The sequence below is a fragment of the Dicentrarchus labrax genome, unplaced genomic scaffold (genome assembly GCF_905237075.1).
Source record: "Dicentrarchus labrax unplaced genomic scaffold, dlabrax2021, whole genome shotgun sequence".
Classification (NCBI taxonomy): domain Eukaryota; kingdom Metazoa; phylum Chordata; class Actinopteri; family Moronidae; genus Dicentrarchus; species Dicentrarchus labrax.
This window is the reverse complement of record NW_026136704.1, coordinates 17258784-17274775: the sequence shown is the minus strand read 5'-3', so window position 1 is coordinate 17274775 and position 15992 is coordinate 17258784. Positions and strand designations below refer to the sequence as shown.

General features: G+C 40.1%; 2 protein-coding genes across 6 annotated transcripts in view; one reads left to right on the top strand and one right to left on the bottom strand.

The window, feature by feature from the left end:
* The window catches only part of p2ry2.1 (purinergic receptor P2Y2, tandem duplicate 1), a 47271-nt gene extending 44730 nt beyond the window's left edge, over positions 1-2541 (top strand). For all 4 annotated transcript variants that reach the window (XM_051397354.1, XM_051397356.1, XM_051397353.1 and 1 more), the window contains exons 3-5: positions 473-641; positions 963-1308; positions 1403-2541. In XM_051397354.1, the coding sequence (XP_051253314.1) occupies positions 473-641; positions 963-1308; positions 1403-1597 (710 nt within the window). In that variant the 3' untranslated portion in view covers positions 1598-2541. The remainder of the gene's footprint in view (positions 1-472; positions 642-962; positions 1309-1402) is intronic.
* A 1153-nt stretch (positions 2542-3694) lies between these two features.
* Positions 3695-15992, bottom strand: part of relt (RELT TNF receptor) — a 28662-nt gene continuing 16364 nt past the window's right edge. For both annotated transcript variants that reach the window (XM_051398759.1, XM_051398760.1), the window contains exons 6-11: positions 15673-15927; positions 10280-10360; positions 9561-9639; positions 7145-7528; positions 6294-6422; positions 3695-5792 (exon numbers count right to left, since the gene is read on the bottom strand). In XM_051398759.1, coding sequence (XP_051254719.1) covers positions 5789-5792; positions 6294-6422; positions 7145-7528; positions 9561-9639; positions 10280-10360; positions 15673-15927 — 932 coding nt within the window. In that variant the 3' untranslated portion in view covers positions 3695-5788. The remainder of the gene's footprint in view (positions 5793-6293; positions 6423-7144; positions 7529-9560; positions 9640-10279; positions 10361-15672; positions 15928-15992) is intronic.

Below are 15992 nucleotides of genomic sequence, written 5' to 3'. Positions count from 1 at the left end.
GAGGTACCCATTAATAGTCAGTGTGCTACAGTAGATGGCAGTCGCATGGCTCCAGTTTGGAGAAGCAGACGAGAGGCTCAGCATGGAAGCTGAGCAGTGTACTGCTGTGGATGGAGGGTGTTTTAACACGTTCAGATGATCCAAACTAAAATACATTTTGTTAGTGCCCTCAGCAGCACATTGCTTAGCTTTTGTGTATGCACTCTGCTTCTCCAAACTGGGGACGTGCTGAGTGTCATCTACTGAAGGTAATACACTGACTATGATACAACCCTGCTTTGAAAAATCTGAACTAACCCTATAAATTCAATTCAATTAAATTTTATTTGTATAGCGTCAATTCACAACAGAAGTTATCTCAGGACATTTTTCAAATAGAGCAGGTCTACACTGAACTCCTTATCACATTATTTACAGAGACCCAATAGTACCACCATGAGCAAGCACTTGAATATTAAATATCGTCCTGCAGGTTCCATTCTGTTCCTGTGCTGTATCAGTCTGCACCGGTTTGTGGGTATCTGCTATCCAGTCCGCTCCCTCCACTGGGTCAGCGCTCGTCAGGCCAGGCTGGTATCTGTGGCAGTGTGGGCCTGTGTTTTATTCTGCCAGGCACCTGTTCTCTACTTCTCAAGAACTAGGTGATTTAAATTTGTAAAATGTGTCTTTCTTTCTTTCTTTCTTTCTTTTTCTCTACTTACTTAATATCCCTTTTCATTATATTGAAAGTGTGTTTAAGTGTAGAATATAGATTTTTGGTGCAAACCAATTTGGCCAAGTACCTTATTTTAGGGTGCCTTAATAGGACACACTTAAATGAACAACAAACCTGCTATCTACCAAATTTACATTTTATTCCCTCTCTTGTCACTCCTATTTCTTTTTCTGTGGTTCAATGCCCAACGAGGCAGCAGTATCATTTAATAACCCTGAACAACTGTAATCGTTATCTCCTTCACCAGGGATGTGGACGGAGAACGGGTCTGCTACGACACGACCAGCCCGGAGCTTTTTGATGACTTCCTAGTGTACAGCTCAGTTGTGTCAGTTCTCATGTTTGCCCTGCCCTTTATGGTGGTGATGGTGTGCTATGGCCTCATGGTGCGGAAGCTTCTAGAGCCTGGCTGGGGGTCCGAAGGGGGAATTGAGGGGCGAGAGGGGGGCCTGGCAGCCCACCGTTCCAAGCAGAAGTCAGTGAAGATGATCATCATCGTGCTGGCAGCGTTCATGCTGTGCTTCCTCCCCTTCCACCTCACCAGGAGTCTGTACTACTCCTTTAGATACCTAAGGCAGGTCAATCCAGCACAGGTAAGGACAAACACTTGTTTTAGAATAATAAATGTGTGCCATTGACTTTAAAAGCTCAGTTTGTGTTTCATTTTTTATTTTATATGTTGATCAGATCAGCTGTAGTTTGCTGGAGGCCTCCAGTGTGGCCTACAAGGTGACCCGACCTTTTGCCAGCGCCAACAGTTGTCTGGACCCTATCCTTTACTTCCTGGCTGGGCAGGACGCCCGCAGCAACCTCACCAAGAAGAAAAAGTCAGCTTTAGTGAAACCAACAGGTGTGAGCCAAAGCTTAACAACGCAACTCTGATCCAATACTTCAAATCTTGGAAAAAGTTTATGAGGACAAGTCTTGTACTATGTATGGAGAATGCACTTTTAAATCTTAAATGTCCGCCGGTTGTCTGTTTAGCAAGCACACAGGACCTTTGAATCTCTCTATCTCGCAAGTGTGGAGTTAAAACCAGGGAAACACTTTAAAATCCTACTGCAAAAAGTCTTAGCATAATTCATTTATCACTTGAGAGTTTTACAAAGTACAGTGGAGCACACTCTTAACAGGTCTAGGCTGTATTACAGAAACTTCCTAACGTGCAGCTACTGTTTTAAGTCTTTGGTAACCTTTAGACTTTCAATGTATATTTCAGTATTTAGGAGTTCCTCACCTGAGATAAGATAGGATGAAATAAGATAAGGATTTCTAAAGTTAGGATTTGCTTCTCTGATACCAAACTGAGAAAAAGACCCTTTCTATCCTAACTTAAGATAGGATGTTTCTGTAATAAAGCCACTGTAATTACATGTTCAGATCTGACCAAATGTAAAAATCTAATATATAGTACAGTTACGATGACTGCAGGTTATAAATAAACATCTAAATCATTTAGTTCATTCCTAAATAAAGACATTAAAAGGATTTCTAGAGATTATATTTTTATTTATGTTTGAAATGCCACAGTATAATGTAGGGACAGAACTAAACTACACAGTTCTCAATAGCTGGGTTTTGTTGATTCTAACACCTGTTGTTTGAATGTCTGTATAGGAACAAAAAGGTTTTCCTCAGCTCTCCTTACTCTGAGCCACATATCAGACAAAAATAGCGTGTGTGTGTGTTCAGCAACTTTTATGGTTTTTGAGGTTTATTTTGAATGTCCCATAGTAGTATGTGCTTGCGTGTTTGTCACCTTGTGTTACAAAATGTGAAGGAATTAATAATTATGTTTTAATAAAGATCTGTACATTTTGACAAAATTCTTGTGGTGATGCATTTGTATTATTTGCCTCATGTTGATTTGTGTCAAGTAATATATACGTGATATACAGCATAATCACTGTAGAATGAGTCTCACTATCTTTCTGCAAGACAAAGTCTTAGGAGAGCAGGTGTAGTATAGTTCAGAGTCTTCCAACCCACTAGATGTCGCCAGAGCTTCATGGGGAGTCATGGGGCCTTCTTAATTTTTAAGGGGTGTAACAAAACATATTTCTAAATATGTGCTATATCTCAGCTCCTCATTTATTTATGTGAAGAAAACTAAATTAAATTGTTATTCTGAAAGTTTGATTATTAGATATAAAGAAATAGATGTAAGAAGAAAAATATGGAACATAATACATTTTAAAAAACCTTCACAGGATAAGGGCGCAGTGAAGACCTGAACGCAAACTATGTTCACAGAGCCTTGACTCTCAGAGATAAGAAAACACTAAACTGAAGAAGCATATTAAGTATGATTGTTAAAAAACAACAACATAATACACTTAATAGAAATAGATTACAATTCATCATTTTACACAAACTTTTTGCAGTTATTGTGTTCACTATGTGGGTTAAATTCATAGTTTATGAGCTAAAGAACTGTTATTGTTATTCATTGAATATAATATGAAATATCCATAAAAATGTCACATAGTCAGGAATCATCAGTTTACTCAATGAAAGGAAAAAGGTTGGCCACTAACTGGTATTCATGTTTTCTTTTAATCTAAGTGCATAGTGTCTAACTGGATAACTGGAACCATACAGCTTCTGAGCAGCTGAGCAGGGTACTGAAACCAGAGTTAGACGTCACATCGGCTTGTTGGTTATGAGTATTAACTGTAATTAGTGGGAACACAAAATTTAGTTGCGGGGTAGCTGAGCCACTTGGTAATTTCACTGGCATTGGCTTGACTTAATTTATGTAATCAGTGGTCCTTTTATCTAATGAGCACAAGACCACCACTAGGGGGTTGTACTGCCTTACAAACAAGACAGGCTAATAGCTGATGATGCTTTATGAGTTTTAACTAAATTTGACTTTTCGCAGTTCACCAGACGTTGACACTCAACATACAACAGCAAACAAACACTAAAACGCCACATTAGTGTATGTCACCAGCAAGAAGAGCAAACAAGACAGCATTTAAAATACAATTCTTTATTTCAAGAGTAAAAATGTAATATTATAAATGCAATCTACAAACTTGATGAGATGAATGGTTTTTTTTATCTGTCCTTCCTACCAGCACTTCAGCTTGAAAACATGTAATAATAATCCTAATGATAGTAATAAAAACAGATCAAATAAAAACATGTAACTGTTGCAACCAATAAATATCCAGTCCTCCAGACATGTTGTCATATTCCTCTTAGCAACATAATAAGAAAATATGAAAATGAGTAGCTAAAAAACCTCTATGATTATAGTACACTCTTTAAAACCCATGAGGATGTAAACCGAAGCCAACTGAGCTGCATGACTTTGAGGCATCTCAACCACTAATCCTCTGCAGCCACTGGTTGGTTTCTTTAATTAAACAATAAAAAATAAATATGTGTGTGTGTGTGTGTGTGTGTGTGTGTGTGTGTGTGTGTGTGTGTGTGTGTGTGTGTGTGTATGGGAGTAGTTTCTTACAGTTATTGAGATCGCATAACTGGAGTCTGGCTACTGCATGTGTGTGTGTGTGTGTGTGTGTGTGTGTGTGTGTGTGTTGAGGACTTTAAAAGTTCATGAATAGAATGGAAAACCATAACAGTTTTGCAAAAGAAAAAGAAAAACACTGAAATGTTGCTCTCAAATGGTGAAAAAAATCATACATGTCATGCCGATTCTAACCAGCAGTTCACCTTAAAAGCACACTGGTGTGACAGAGTTTACCAGTTTTTGGTTCATGGATTACGAATGTCACTTATTGGTGCAGTGTTGATCACCTCATACAAACTGTATGCTAAAAATTATAAAAGCCAGATATGGTCTGTTTCTCTATACCCATCCATATTTACATATATACATTCATTTACATGTTCTATTCTACAAAAGTGATACCTACCCATCTAGATTTTCACCCCAGGACCCAAATGACAATTGCAGCCTCTAACTGCCATTGGGATGCAGTGTTGTAAAAAAAAAAAAAAAAAAAAAACATGTGATTCAGTATAGGGACCCCATGAAAGAACACATTTTGGCCCCATATCACCTACTTGGACCTAGTGTTAAGAGCTAAAAAGTTAGAAATGTGATCAATGCTGACTGTGGGTGCAGTGTTTCTCAAACTCTCAAAGGTTCACTGAGTGAATTGACCTCTGTGAATGCACTGAGCTTCTTCTGTTAAGACTACATTCAACATCTTCAAGGTCTAAAACCTCAACTCACTAGCAGTTCCTACGTGAGCAGAAGAAGAGAAGCTATATCACTAACCTTATGAAAAATAGTTAAAACATCAAAATGATATTGACTTTTAGAATTTTTTTTATAATACTTAGTAGTAGTGCTACTGTAGTCTTTAATCAAGTGTCATCTGAAGAATACAGAATTACAGAGGTTTTTATTTCAGCCGAGCCAGATTTGCTGAGTCGGTTGGTAATGAAAACCTTCCTTTCCTTCCATTCCTCTTTTTTACACTGAAGTGAAGATAAATGTTTGTTTCAGTCTCACTGCTTTCTGACAGTAAAGTATTCCACTGTGTTTTTGTCCTCACTTCGTTGTTCACAAGAAAGACAATGCATTTACTATAATGGGTGTATGAGCGTAAGTGAGTACATCTAGATGTGTATGTCTATATGTACTGCATGTGTGTTTTACCCCTGTGTCTATTTTTTTTTACATGTAAGCACAAATACAGGGGCTAAGAGTGCATTTTTCTTTTTTTTGTTTACTCCTTCTCATCCTCCCTTTTAGTGTCAGGTGCTGACAACCTTATCACAACACTATACTCTCCACCCCACCCCCTGTGTGTATCCAACAAAAGAACTTTCTCTTTGTATTGGGACAGTGAATGAGCTGTGATTTGAGTTGAACTTCCATAATGGTAAATCTGTAAAGTAAAATGTTTTTTTTTATGTAATAATAAATACATTTATAATCCTCTTATCGCATGAATAGAAACAACTTCTTCCAGCAGGAGGTGGCTCTTATGGGTTCTCGTTGTCACCCTCCCTGCCAGCTGTCAAGCCATCAGCGAATGATGAGGTCATCTTCAGCGAGGTAGCGTTATCATACACCTTCTCTCTGTCCCTTCACCTGAAAGAGAGAGTATAAATGTCAAGGAAGTGGCCGGATCAGGACATAAAAGACAGAATGAAACAAGGAGTGAAACAGTTGATAACTCATGAGCCTTTTCAAAGCACATTAGTCTCATTAGTCCTCATTTGGGATGATTTTGCTGCAGAAATGATTGCCTACTTAAGGCATTTTAGGACATGATGAATCCAACAGACAGATGGCCACATGATTACTGTCACTGCTTCAGAGTGTTGCGTACACATGTGCATAAATAGAAAAGAGGAAAGAGAGGAAGCTCATTTCCTAAATCCTTTTAGAGACACTCCTCTGATAAACCGATCATGAGGACAATTTCCTTTCCCAGTGAAACAGACCACATAATTCATTGATGGCCAGAACAATGTGAGTTGACATGCTAATGATCTTAAACCACTTTGCAGCACTTTAACTGTGGAAGCAGAGACATGAGTAGAGCAACAAGAGAGCGAGGGAGAGGGGGCTGTGTGTTGCAAGTTGTACCTCCTGACTCCAGATGATGAAGAAGAGCAGAAGGCTTTCCCTCCGAACAGGGAGTTTCGTTGCTCCTGGGATGATGTCTTGGTCTCCACAGTGATGGGCTTCTGCTCGGGGATCTGAGCAACTTGAAATCTGTCGGTCGAGCAAAAGATATGATCACTGCTACATTCAGATAATCGTTGTATTATGACTGCCTCTATAACACACACGTATTTGCAGGAGTGTGAAGCTATTTCAGTGTTTGTGAGGATCACTCTTTCCTTCTCTGCTATGTTTTAGATCTGAATTTTCTTATATTAAAAACCCTGTAGAGTTTACAGATGGTTCCAGCCTTTCTACTGGACTGGACTGTAAATGAGTTATGAATATGTCAGTGGTGGAAGAAGTATTCAGATCCTTAGATTCTGTGTAAAAATTTTATGTAAAAATGTCTTGCATTCAAAATTAAGTGATATGAGAAAAATGTACATAATGTATAAAAAGTAAAAGCAGTTGAATTACTACAAAATTATATTATTGGATTATTATAAGTGATACTGAGATAACCAACTGAGCTTGGTTGAGGAGGGGCTAATTCTTCATAATTTTTATGTAACTGGATACTTATACTTAAAATAATCATTTTTTTATGTAAAGATAAATTAATCTGCAAAGTAACTCATAACTATAGCTCTCAAAGAAATATAATGGAGTAAAAGTACAATATTTCCCTCAAAAAAGTGGTGTAGTAGAAGTAAAAAGTAGCAGAAAATGAAATTACTTGAGTAAAGTACCTCCAAACTGTAGTTAAGAACAATACTTCACTTTATCTGAAATCACATTGTGTATATTTCCACTGTGTCATGTGCACTCACCTCCCCACAGACAACACAGTCAGCTCTCCCTCCTTCCTCTCCTTCACTTCACTCCCTTCCACTTTTTCCTGTACAGTATTTGGCACAGCAGCTTGTGTATGGTGGGTGTCGACAAACACTCCCCCCAGCAGGGGTCTCTTCTGCTGGTCGGTGGATGTGTTCAGGGAGGGCAGGATGAGGGTCTGGGGGGGCTTCAGGGGATCTTTCAGGGAATCCAGGGGAGGTATGAGGACAGGGGGCCACTTTCTCTGGGCACAGCGGGTGCAGCGGTAGCCGTGTTTTGGGGCCAGGCCGGAGAGGCCAGAGATAGTGTGGAGGTGGGACTGATGGGGGCACAGCCTGGGGAGGGAGCGGAACGGGGACAGGGGAGACAGCATCGGGAACCTGGGAGGAAGAGGATGAGGAGGGAATGAAGAAGTGATTAGTTACATTTTAAAACAATTTCAGGCATTTTTTTAAATTCAATTTAATCAACACAAATGGTGAATTTCCCCACAAATAAAAAATATGGTTTATAATTCTGGAATCATCTATACGAGATATAGATTTCTGAACACACACATACGAACACACACCCTCTCTCTCATCTTGGTCCTATATAGGGCTGTATATCTATGTCATTCTTTTTACAAAGATCACTAAAATACTAGTCTTGTCAGTCCCGACCACACTGTCTTTTGTGTTCTCTATTGCTCCCAAAATGTCCATACTTGTTTGCGGGGTTTTTGTAGCATGAATGTATAAATGAAAAGAAAATTGTAAATTGAAATTGAAGTGTGCACATTCATCCAGGGCTCTTTAGTTTTTGGGCTTTCCATTGTTCTTTTGTGCAGCGAAAGGCAAAGCTAAAAGAGATGAATGTAGCTGTGTGTCCCTTGTGTTATGCTGGGCAGTGGGTGACCTGTAGTAACCCCAGAACCTCCCACCACATACACAGGTTCTGAAAGCTTTCCAGATTTTAGTGTGCATATCGCGTGTGTGTCAGAATGTTCTCGAATCTAAAGCTCACATGTTACAGCAGCCCATTGAGCAGCAGCAGCACACTGCCAGAGGCCCCCCTGACGCCACTCACTACTGTCGATGCGGCACACACACTGGAGTGCATCGGATCAAATTATAATAATATTGTGAGATAAGATGAGCTCAAATGATTCTTTGGGATAGGCTGGGTCTGTAAATTGGAGCATAAAGATGACAAATAATTCTTATGTCTTGTCCTTCCAGCACCGATAAACACAGCCTGGACAAGTCGAAACACAGAGGTGCAGATTGTGGTGTAAAGCTGCATGTTGCTAGACTTGTTAGCTTAACTTCTGACTACTTGAGTAATTTTAATGGTCGCAGAGTATAACCCAAATTCCAACCACAACTGCACTTGGTCATGTAAATCGTGTGACTTGGAGCGATGTGACAGCCAGTGAGCTTAGTGACAGACAGGGTGTTTAAGCCTCATGACTCAAGAGACAGCGGTTACAACTGTGTCAGACATTCACTTCAGACGGGCAGGAATGAGTCAGTGCCAAGAGTTGGCCCACTCCTATGCTACCACTGATGAAACGTAGCCTGCATGGTCTGATGTGTGTTACTGTTTTACTTTCCATTTCTCTTTGTTGAAACAGTACATAAAGAAGCGGTTGGAGGTGGTGTCATATTAACAACCAGTGGAGGCGCAATAAAAAAACACATTTTAAAATATAGCACAAGCATCTTATTTTTCCTGTTTTTGGCACAAGGGTGATATGAATCAGATTCAAGGGAATCATTCAAGAAGAGAAAGTCAACAACTAATACTAATGTTACTGATTAAACCACAGTAATTTACTGTGGAGAACCATTTTGTTTTTCCTACTGCAACTAACAGTACTCCATAGGCTATAGAAAATAAACTTAATTACTGTTTCCTAAGTATGTTATACTTAAGATACAGAAATAAAACTGGTTTGCAATGGAAAATATGCCCTGTTACAATAAGTGGATTTACATTGAAACTATGTGCAATGTTAAAGGTGATTGTGAAATTAACTAAATACCTCATGGTAATGTCTAAAGTGAGAAGAAGAGAGTAACATATCTAATGTTAAGAGACCATATCTGCCCAAATAACTTTCCTGCTTTCAACTTTCTGTAACTTTTGGCAACATTTGATCTCCCTCTATCTGTCTGAATCTTCTTCCATACTCACAAACACATACACACTCAGGCACACAGATTTTATTAGAGCCTCCTTCCAAATGATTCACTGCCTTGCTCTCTCTAAAATCTTCTTTGCCCCTGTGTTCAACTTAACCTTGAGCAGCATGACTGCGCAAAAACTATATGATAATTTGTATGTGTGCAAGTGTGTGTGTGTGTGTGTGTGTGTGTGTGTGTGTGTGTGTGTGTGTGTGTGTGTGTGTGTGTGTGTGTGGTCTCATACTTGATTGACGAGCCTTTGCTCATGGCCATCTGTTTGCTCTCGTACTCCAGCAGCAGTTCCTCTAGTGCAGCAGCATTTTCTGAAACACACATAAACATAAACATTCAAATAAGACTCAATCAATGATGTTGACTACAGAGTTTTCTCTTCCAGTCAATACTGTAACTCAGAATAATCAAACTGTCTGCAGGAATGGGTTTTTAGACCATATTAGAGGTTTATAAATAACATTCATCTCTGTGCTTATTGGTGATTGATGAAATTGAACTGCTGTGGGGAAAGGTTCGGATAACTTACAGTTTGTTCTACACTATCCGGGTTCTTATAGGAAATGTAAGAAACTCACAGTAATACCTAGAATATACGGATGGCTAACTTTGTGATACTTAAACACAAATTGGAAACATTTATCACTGCTGTGAACAGCCTACATGTGCTGCTGACAATGTTATGTTATATCTCCAGTCCAAGAACTTGTGTTAGAACTTGCCTCTTTTCACTTTTTGCTGTGTTTGCAATAAAAAAGTCAAACTTACTAGTGTTCGGTTTCCCTCTATTTTCCCATTTCTAACATCAATCATCTAGAATGGATGAACAGTCTGAGTTTGCAGCAGTGGAGACGTGTTTGTGGCTGTGACTGTGATGACACTGAAGCCACAAGAGATAACATGGCTCTGACCACTAGCTCGGAAGTGACATCACTGTTGCTCAGCGCCTACCTTTCTTCTCAGTGATGAGGCGAACCAGAACACTGATGGTGTCTTCATTCAAGTCGTCAGATATGTAGGGACAACTGTTACCTAAAGCAAGCACAAAAACACAGACAGAGAGTCTTTATCAACGGACACAGATTTTCTAATACTGTATATTGTATTTTAGGTTCTAGATCTTATATATTTACATTTTCCTCATTGTAACTCCATGGTTAACATATGTCTTAATACATTTAGGTTACATGATGAAAATCCCCCCAAAAAGCTAGTAAATAAATCTTGAGATACGACGGTAGAATAGGCCTATATTATTTACACTCATTATATTTTAAAATATATTCTAGAAGAAAACAATGACTGAATATATTGCTATGTATTTCAAACTGAATGTGCAGTCCACCTATTTATTCAAAATAAACTTTAATATATTAACTTATATTTGTGTTTATTTCAATGTATAGTATCCTGTTAGGGCTACATATTATATATAATTATATCAAATCTACATTATTATCAGATGGATTTTCTTTAAACAACAACTTCACTCTAGAGACAGAGCAAGCGCAGTTCACATAGTGCATGTCACTACTAGGATATTGTGCCCCACTGCATGATGGGACTGATAAGGATGGATGCGGATGACTGAACAGCAAAGAATAGATATGCCTCCATGGCAACCCCCAGGCCATCCCATAATAGCACAGCACAGTGAGGCAGCTGAGAGAAGAGCGACGAGGGCACGGGGGGTCCAGAATAGCTCACTCAGCAATCACGCTCCATTCAGCACTGTTGAAGCACACAGGGCTCTATGTGTGTGTGTGTGTGTGTGTGTGTGTGTGTGTGTGTGTGTGTGTGTGTGTGTGTGTGTGTGTGTGTGTGTGATGCACCAGACCCCCAATGCCAGGTGACTGTGTGTATCTGTGTGTCGCAGAGCAAAATGCAACTGTATAGATGTATTAGTGTCAATGTGTCTTTCTTGCATAAGCAGTGTCAGGCTGTTGTTAGGCCATAACAATAGCTCTGTGTCCACAGTGGCTGTTGCTATGTGAGGATAACGGCATCCATTTCACAGTGTGGCACTCATTCTCTTCTATTTATTACTTCAACAAAGTCCAACCCATGTGTTCAGTGTTTCAGTGTCAGGCTCGTTAAGGCACCTGTCAGTCATCTCGTTTTCAGATGAGTTTCAGTTTGTTCAGTTTGATATTTTGAGCTCCAGAAACAAAAAGTTGATGTTGACCTCCAAGTTTAAATGCAGCAGTCCTGTGGAGATAACATTGCTGAAACAGAAAACTGTAGCAACTACCTTTCTACTCTGCCTTATGGCTGAGCTTCATGCTTGAGTAAAGACAACGTTTCAGACTTGACTCCAGTTCACAGCATTTCTTGTATTATCGACCCCCACATTTGCCCTTTTCATTTCCCCCTTCAGCTTTCCTGTCTCCAGCTCAGCTTTATTCAGAGTTACCTCTGCAGAGGCTGATTTTAGCCCTGCTGAGCTAAGCTCGGCCTTGCTGCAATTCATCCCCGTGGGTGTTCCCCCTGAATGGAGATGATATGAAAAGTGCTGGGGTAAGAAGGTTACCTCTAACCTTAGCCCTGTCAGGACTACAGCAGAGAGACAGACAGACAGCACACTGCAACAAGGATAGTTACATAACAACAAGAGAGAGAAAGAAGAGGAGAGATAAAGTCCTCTTGCAGCATCCAAGCCTCCTACTGCCATCTGATCATTCATTTTCTCTTAATTTTCCACCTGCAGTCTTTTACTTCCTTACATAACCGACTTTCTTTATTTTTTACTAACTTTATTTGACTTTATGCTCCCCTCTCTTGTCCTTTATCTGTCCTCCACACGCATGCAGACTGATAGCTTATCACTGCACCACTGCATCATCTGTCCTCAAAGCTGTGCTAGAGGAGAGAGAGTGAAGGAAGCGATAAGGTGTCCTAAAATCACCCCAGTTGCCATTCTTCCAATAGACAACACTACATCTGTAAAACATTAACATAGCCATTATCTTTAATTGGGCCTTCAGCTTTTTAAAAGTGATGAAAGGTTGGTTGGGAACTCATAAATGTGCTACTGTCAATTCACTGTGGAACTGACTGAGACATACAACTTTTCATGTTTAGTTAAGTTGAGTTTCACAGGGCACACATATAGTCAGCTTAAATAGCAAGGCATTTCTACCACAGAAGACCCCAACAAGCTCTAGAAAAGCAGATAAAAACTGGGATAGAAGAAGAAAACTTCAGAAAACAGGACAGAGAACAACCCAAAGAGCAACAAGCAGAGAAGGAGAAAGAAAGAGGAGGTATAAACCATGAGGTGAGGACCTGATTGAATTATTGATCTGGCTGGGAAAGGAGAGAAGGATGCATCGTATCATATTCAGACAAGAAGGGGAGGGGAGTTAGGGATACAAGAAATCGGATGAAAGGAGAGTATAGGCTGACAAAGGGAGCTGTGGGGGATGGAGGTTCAGGGAGTTTCCCCTTAGGTGCAGGGACATCTTAAGTTTCACAACAAAGTGCTCGGAGAGGAGGAGAGCAAGGCTGAAAACAAAAGGCAGAGATCATTGACAGAAAGACTGTTGCTATGACCTGTCTGTTATTAACATTCATACAGGATTTGTTTCGAATATATAAGCTAATGTTTGAGGAGATTTTTGTCATTCTGCAATGCATTTAATTTTTAGCCTCGATTTTCTGCCAATGAAACAGACGTAACAAGTACAAATCTGTAGGGTCTTTGACCAGATCTGCTGGCCCTGGATCACCCTGGCCTCCACTAAATCCACTACACAGGCTTAGCTACATTTGATTTGGTGACGATATAAAAGCTCTCATCTTTGGCTTATGCACCAAGAAGCATAAAAGACATAAGGACAAAAAATACGTTGGTTAATGGTGTAATCTTTAATTTATATTGTCCACTGCTCCTAAACGTATGGTGTGCAGCTGACCTTTTTATAATTGTATCATGTAGCTTCCACTCCAAGTAGAGCATGTCTGAGTAATTCTGTAGTTCTGAATTGATGCTTTTTGATGTCATGAGTAACAGTTTTACTACTTTAACTATTAGTGACTTAAACAAGGATAATTGCATCTGTGAAAATGTTCGCTTTTTAATCCTTATGACTGATACAGTAAGTTATCCAGAGCAGCAGGTGTTGTGCTAACAGTTTCTTGATGTGAGTCGTGCAGACAGAAAGTCGGATCTGTTGAGGTGGCAGCTGTGCTCTGACGCTCCTGATGCCTTACACTACGTATGGTTACGTACATGACTATCAAACAGCTTTCCTCTGAGCCTCGCACCATCAGGTGAGTGAGGGAAAAGCCAGCTTAGCCTTTAAATCTGTTTATGCCTACACACTATATGACAGTAACTGCCAGTCATGTTAGCAGTCTGTCTGCCGCAGTGTAGTGAAGCTGATAAAACACAGACCGCCACTGTGCAACAGCGGAGTGTAATACCTAATGAAAACAGTGTGTACTCAGCTGAAGGGTGCAACGGAAACAACTAAGCACTCAGACTGTCGCTGTCTGGGCTACAGTGGACTGGACAGTATACACTGATGGTAGTAAAGCATTAAAAAAGAATAGCAAAAAAGTAACTAAAATAATACTTAAAAGTGTAATGTATTAGTTATTTAACTTGATGAGCTTTTTATGTAGCCTCTGCAAGTCAAAGGCTGTTTAAAGTAATTGTTCGACATGTTGGGAAAGACCCTTATTTGCTTTCTTGCCCTGAGTTAAAGGAGAAAATCGATACCTCTTTATATTGGTCAGTTAAATATAAAGTTACAACTAGCAGAGAGTTAGCTTAGCTTAGCATAAAGACTGGACACAGAAGGAAACAACTAGGCTGGCTCTGTCCACAAAATCCAACTACCAACACTTCTAAAGTTCAGTAATTAACATGGTCTATGTCCTGCATAGGCCAGTGTAACTGATAGACAGAGCCAAGCTAACAGTTTTCTCCTGTGTACAGTCTTTATGCTAAGCTAAGCTAACTGCCTGCTGGCTGCAGCTGCTTAACTAATGAATATGAAAGAGGTATCGATCTCCTCATACTCTCAGCAAGAAAGCAAAGTGTATTTCCCAGTAGTTCCAAAATGAACTCTTGTTTTAAGCTATGTCCACTTTTTGTATTAGGCAACAAAGTGAACACAATGGCAAGTTTGTAATGTTTGCCGAATTGAATGAACTCTCTCTGAGTCACATTTTGAGTTTGTGCAACCGTACGTTTGTCCAAACACCTCATAGTCGACATAGTTTATCAAAACTTCATGCACTTCAGGTGGAAACCTACCAGAAGGCCAAACTTCATTGTGAGTCTTGTCCCACATTTAAAAAAAAATCTGAGCAATGTTAGAGTAGATAACATATCCCATGACTGGAGGGTTTTACCTGCTATACAAACCCGAGAACAGGTACAGGTCATCAAGTACAATGGACTTATAAAGAAAATATGGATGTACTTCTAACATTGTGTGCACGACAATGTAGGCCTATACAGCAAGTAAAAATGGTGTTTATTTCACCATCAAGATCAAACCAGGTGTTACAACTGCCACAGGTGAGTTGTCATCTTACAAGAACAGATTTCTAAGAGGAAAATAATGATTTCAATTTGAGTCAAAGGCTGAAGTACTGCAGGTCTCTGAAGAGCCTTCCAGGACAATAAATACTCTATTACAAAGGACAGGAATAACATGGACTCATGTTACTCTGAGACCGTGTAAACCAAAGAGAACGGGCGTGGTAACTCAACACTTGTTTTATTGCTTGTCCCCCCTGTGTCTGTCTTTATCTCTCTATCTTTCTTTCTAAACTCTCTTTAGTGATTGGTATTCCATTTATTGATATTCATCACTCTTTCGGTTAATACCGCCAAATCCCTCTGCCTCTCCTTAAGCTTCTCTCTATGTTTACCCAGAAGTCAGTTTCTCTCTGACGTCAGTAGGGTGAGTGAGTTGATGGGAATGCTTTTTTTCCCCCTTTTCAGATAGCAAAATGACAAGAATAACAGTGCGTGCTTAGGAAAACACAGCATGCATGACATGTAATGACCCCTGTAAGGTCAAAGTTGAAAGAGATAAAAAAGCCTCCCATGCCGCTTTGCGTGCAGTCACATCACAGAGATACATGGACTGTGGCTGCACACAAAGACACCCTTTGGGCTTGGTTTGGCCTTGTCCTGACAACACTTAACCACATGGTGTGCATGGGTGTGTGCTAATTTGGCATTTTTATGGGCGAACGTGACAACAACCTGAACATAAATGCTAGTTTCAGTAATCACTCTCCCTGCTACTTCCAACTTTTTCTTCTTTTCTCTCATTTCCTGACTTTGCTCCCTGCTCTCAATATCCGTCATTCATCACTCTCACCTTCTTTCTGTGGTGTGGCAGTTTCTTCATCCCCTCCTTCCTTGTCGGCAGAGCAGCGGTATCCCTTCTTCTTCAGGATGTTGCAGATGAGGATACCCAACAGGCCCATCACGCAGAAGATGGGCACCAAAGCAAACACAGCGTATTCCGCCGTCTTCTCCTCAGCGCTACGTACCACTGTGCCATTGACCGGCCCTCCTGCACCGCCGGATGGACCTTTGTCTACTGTACGGATCGTTCTGACATGCAAAGATGCTGAGAGAAGGGAGAAGAAGAGGAATAAAGAGAGCAGGGGGCCAGAGCAGAAACATGGTTATCTC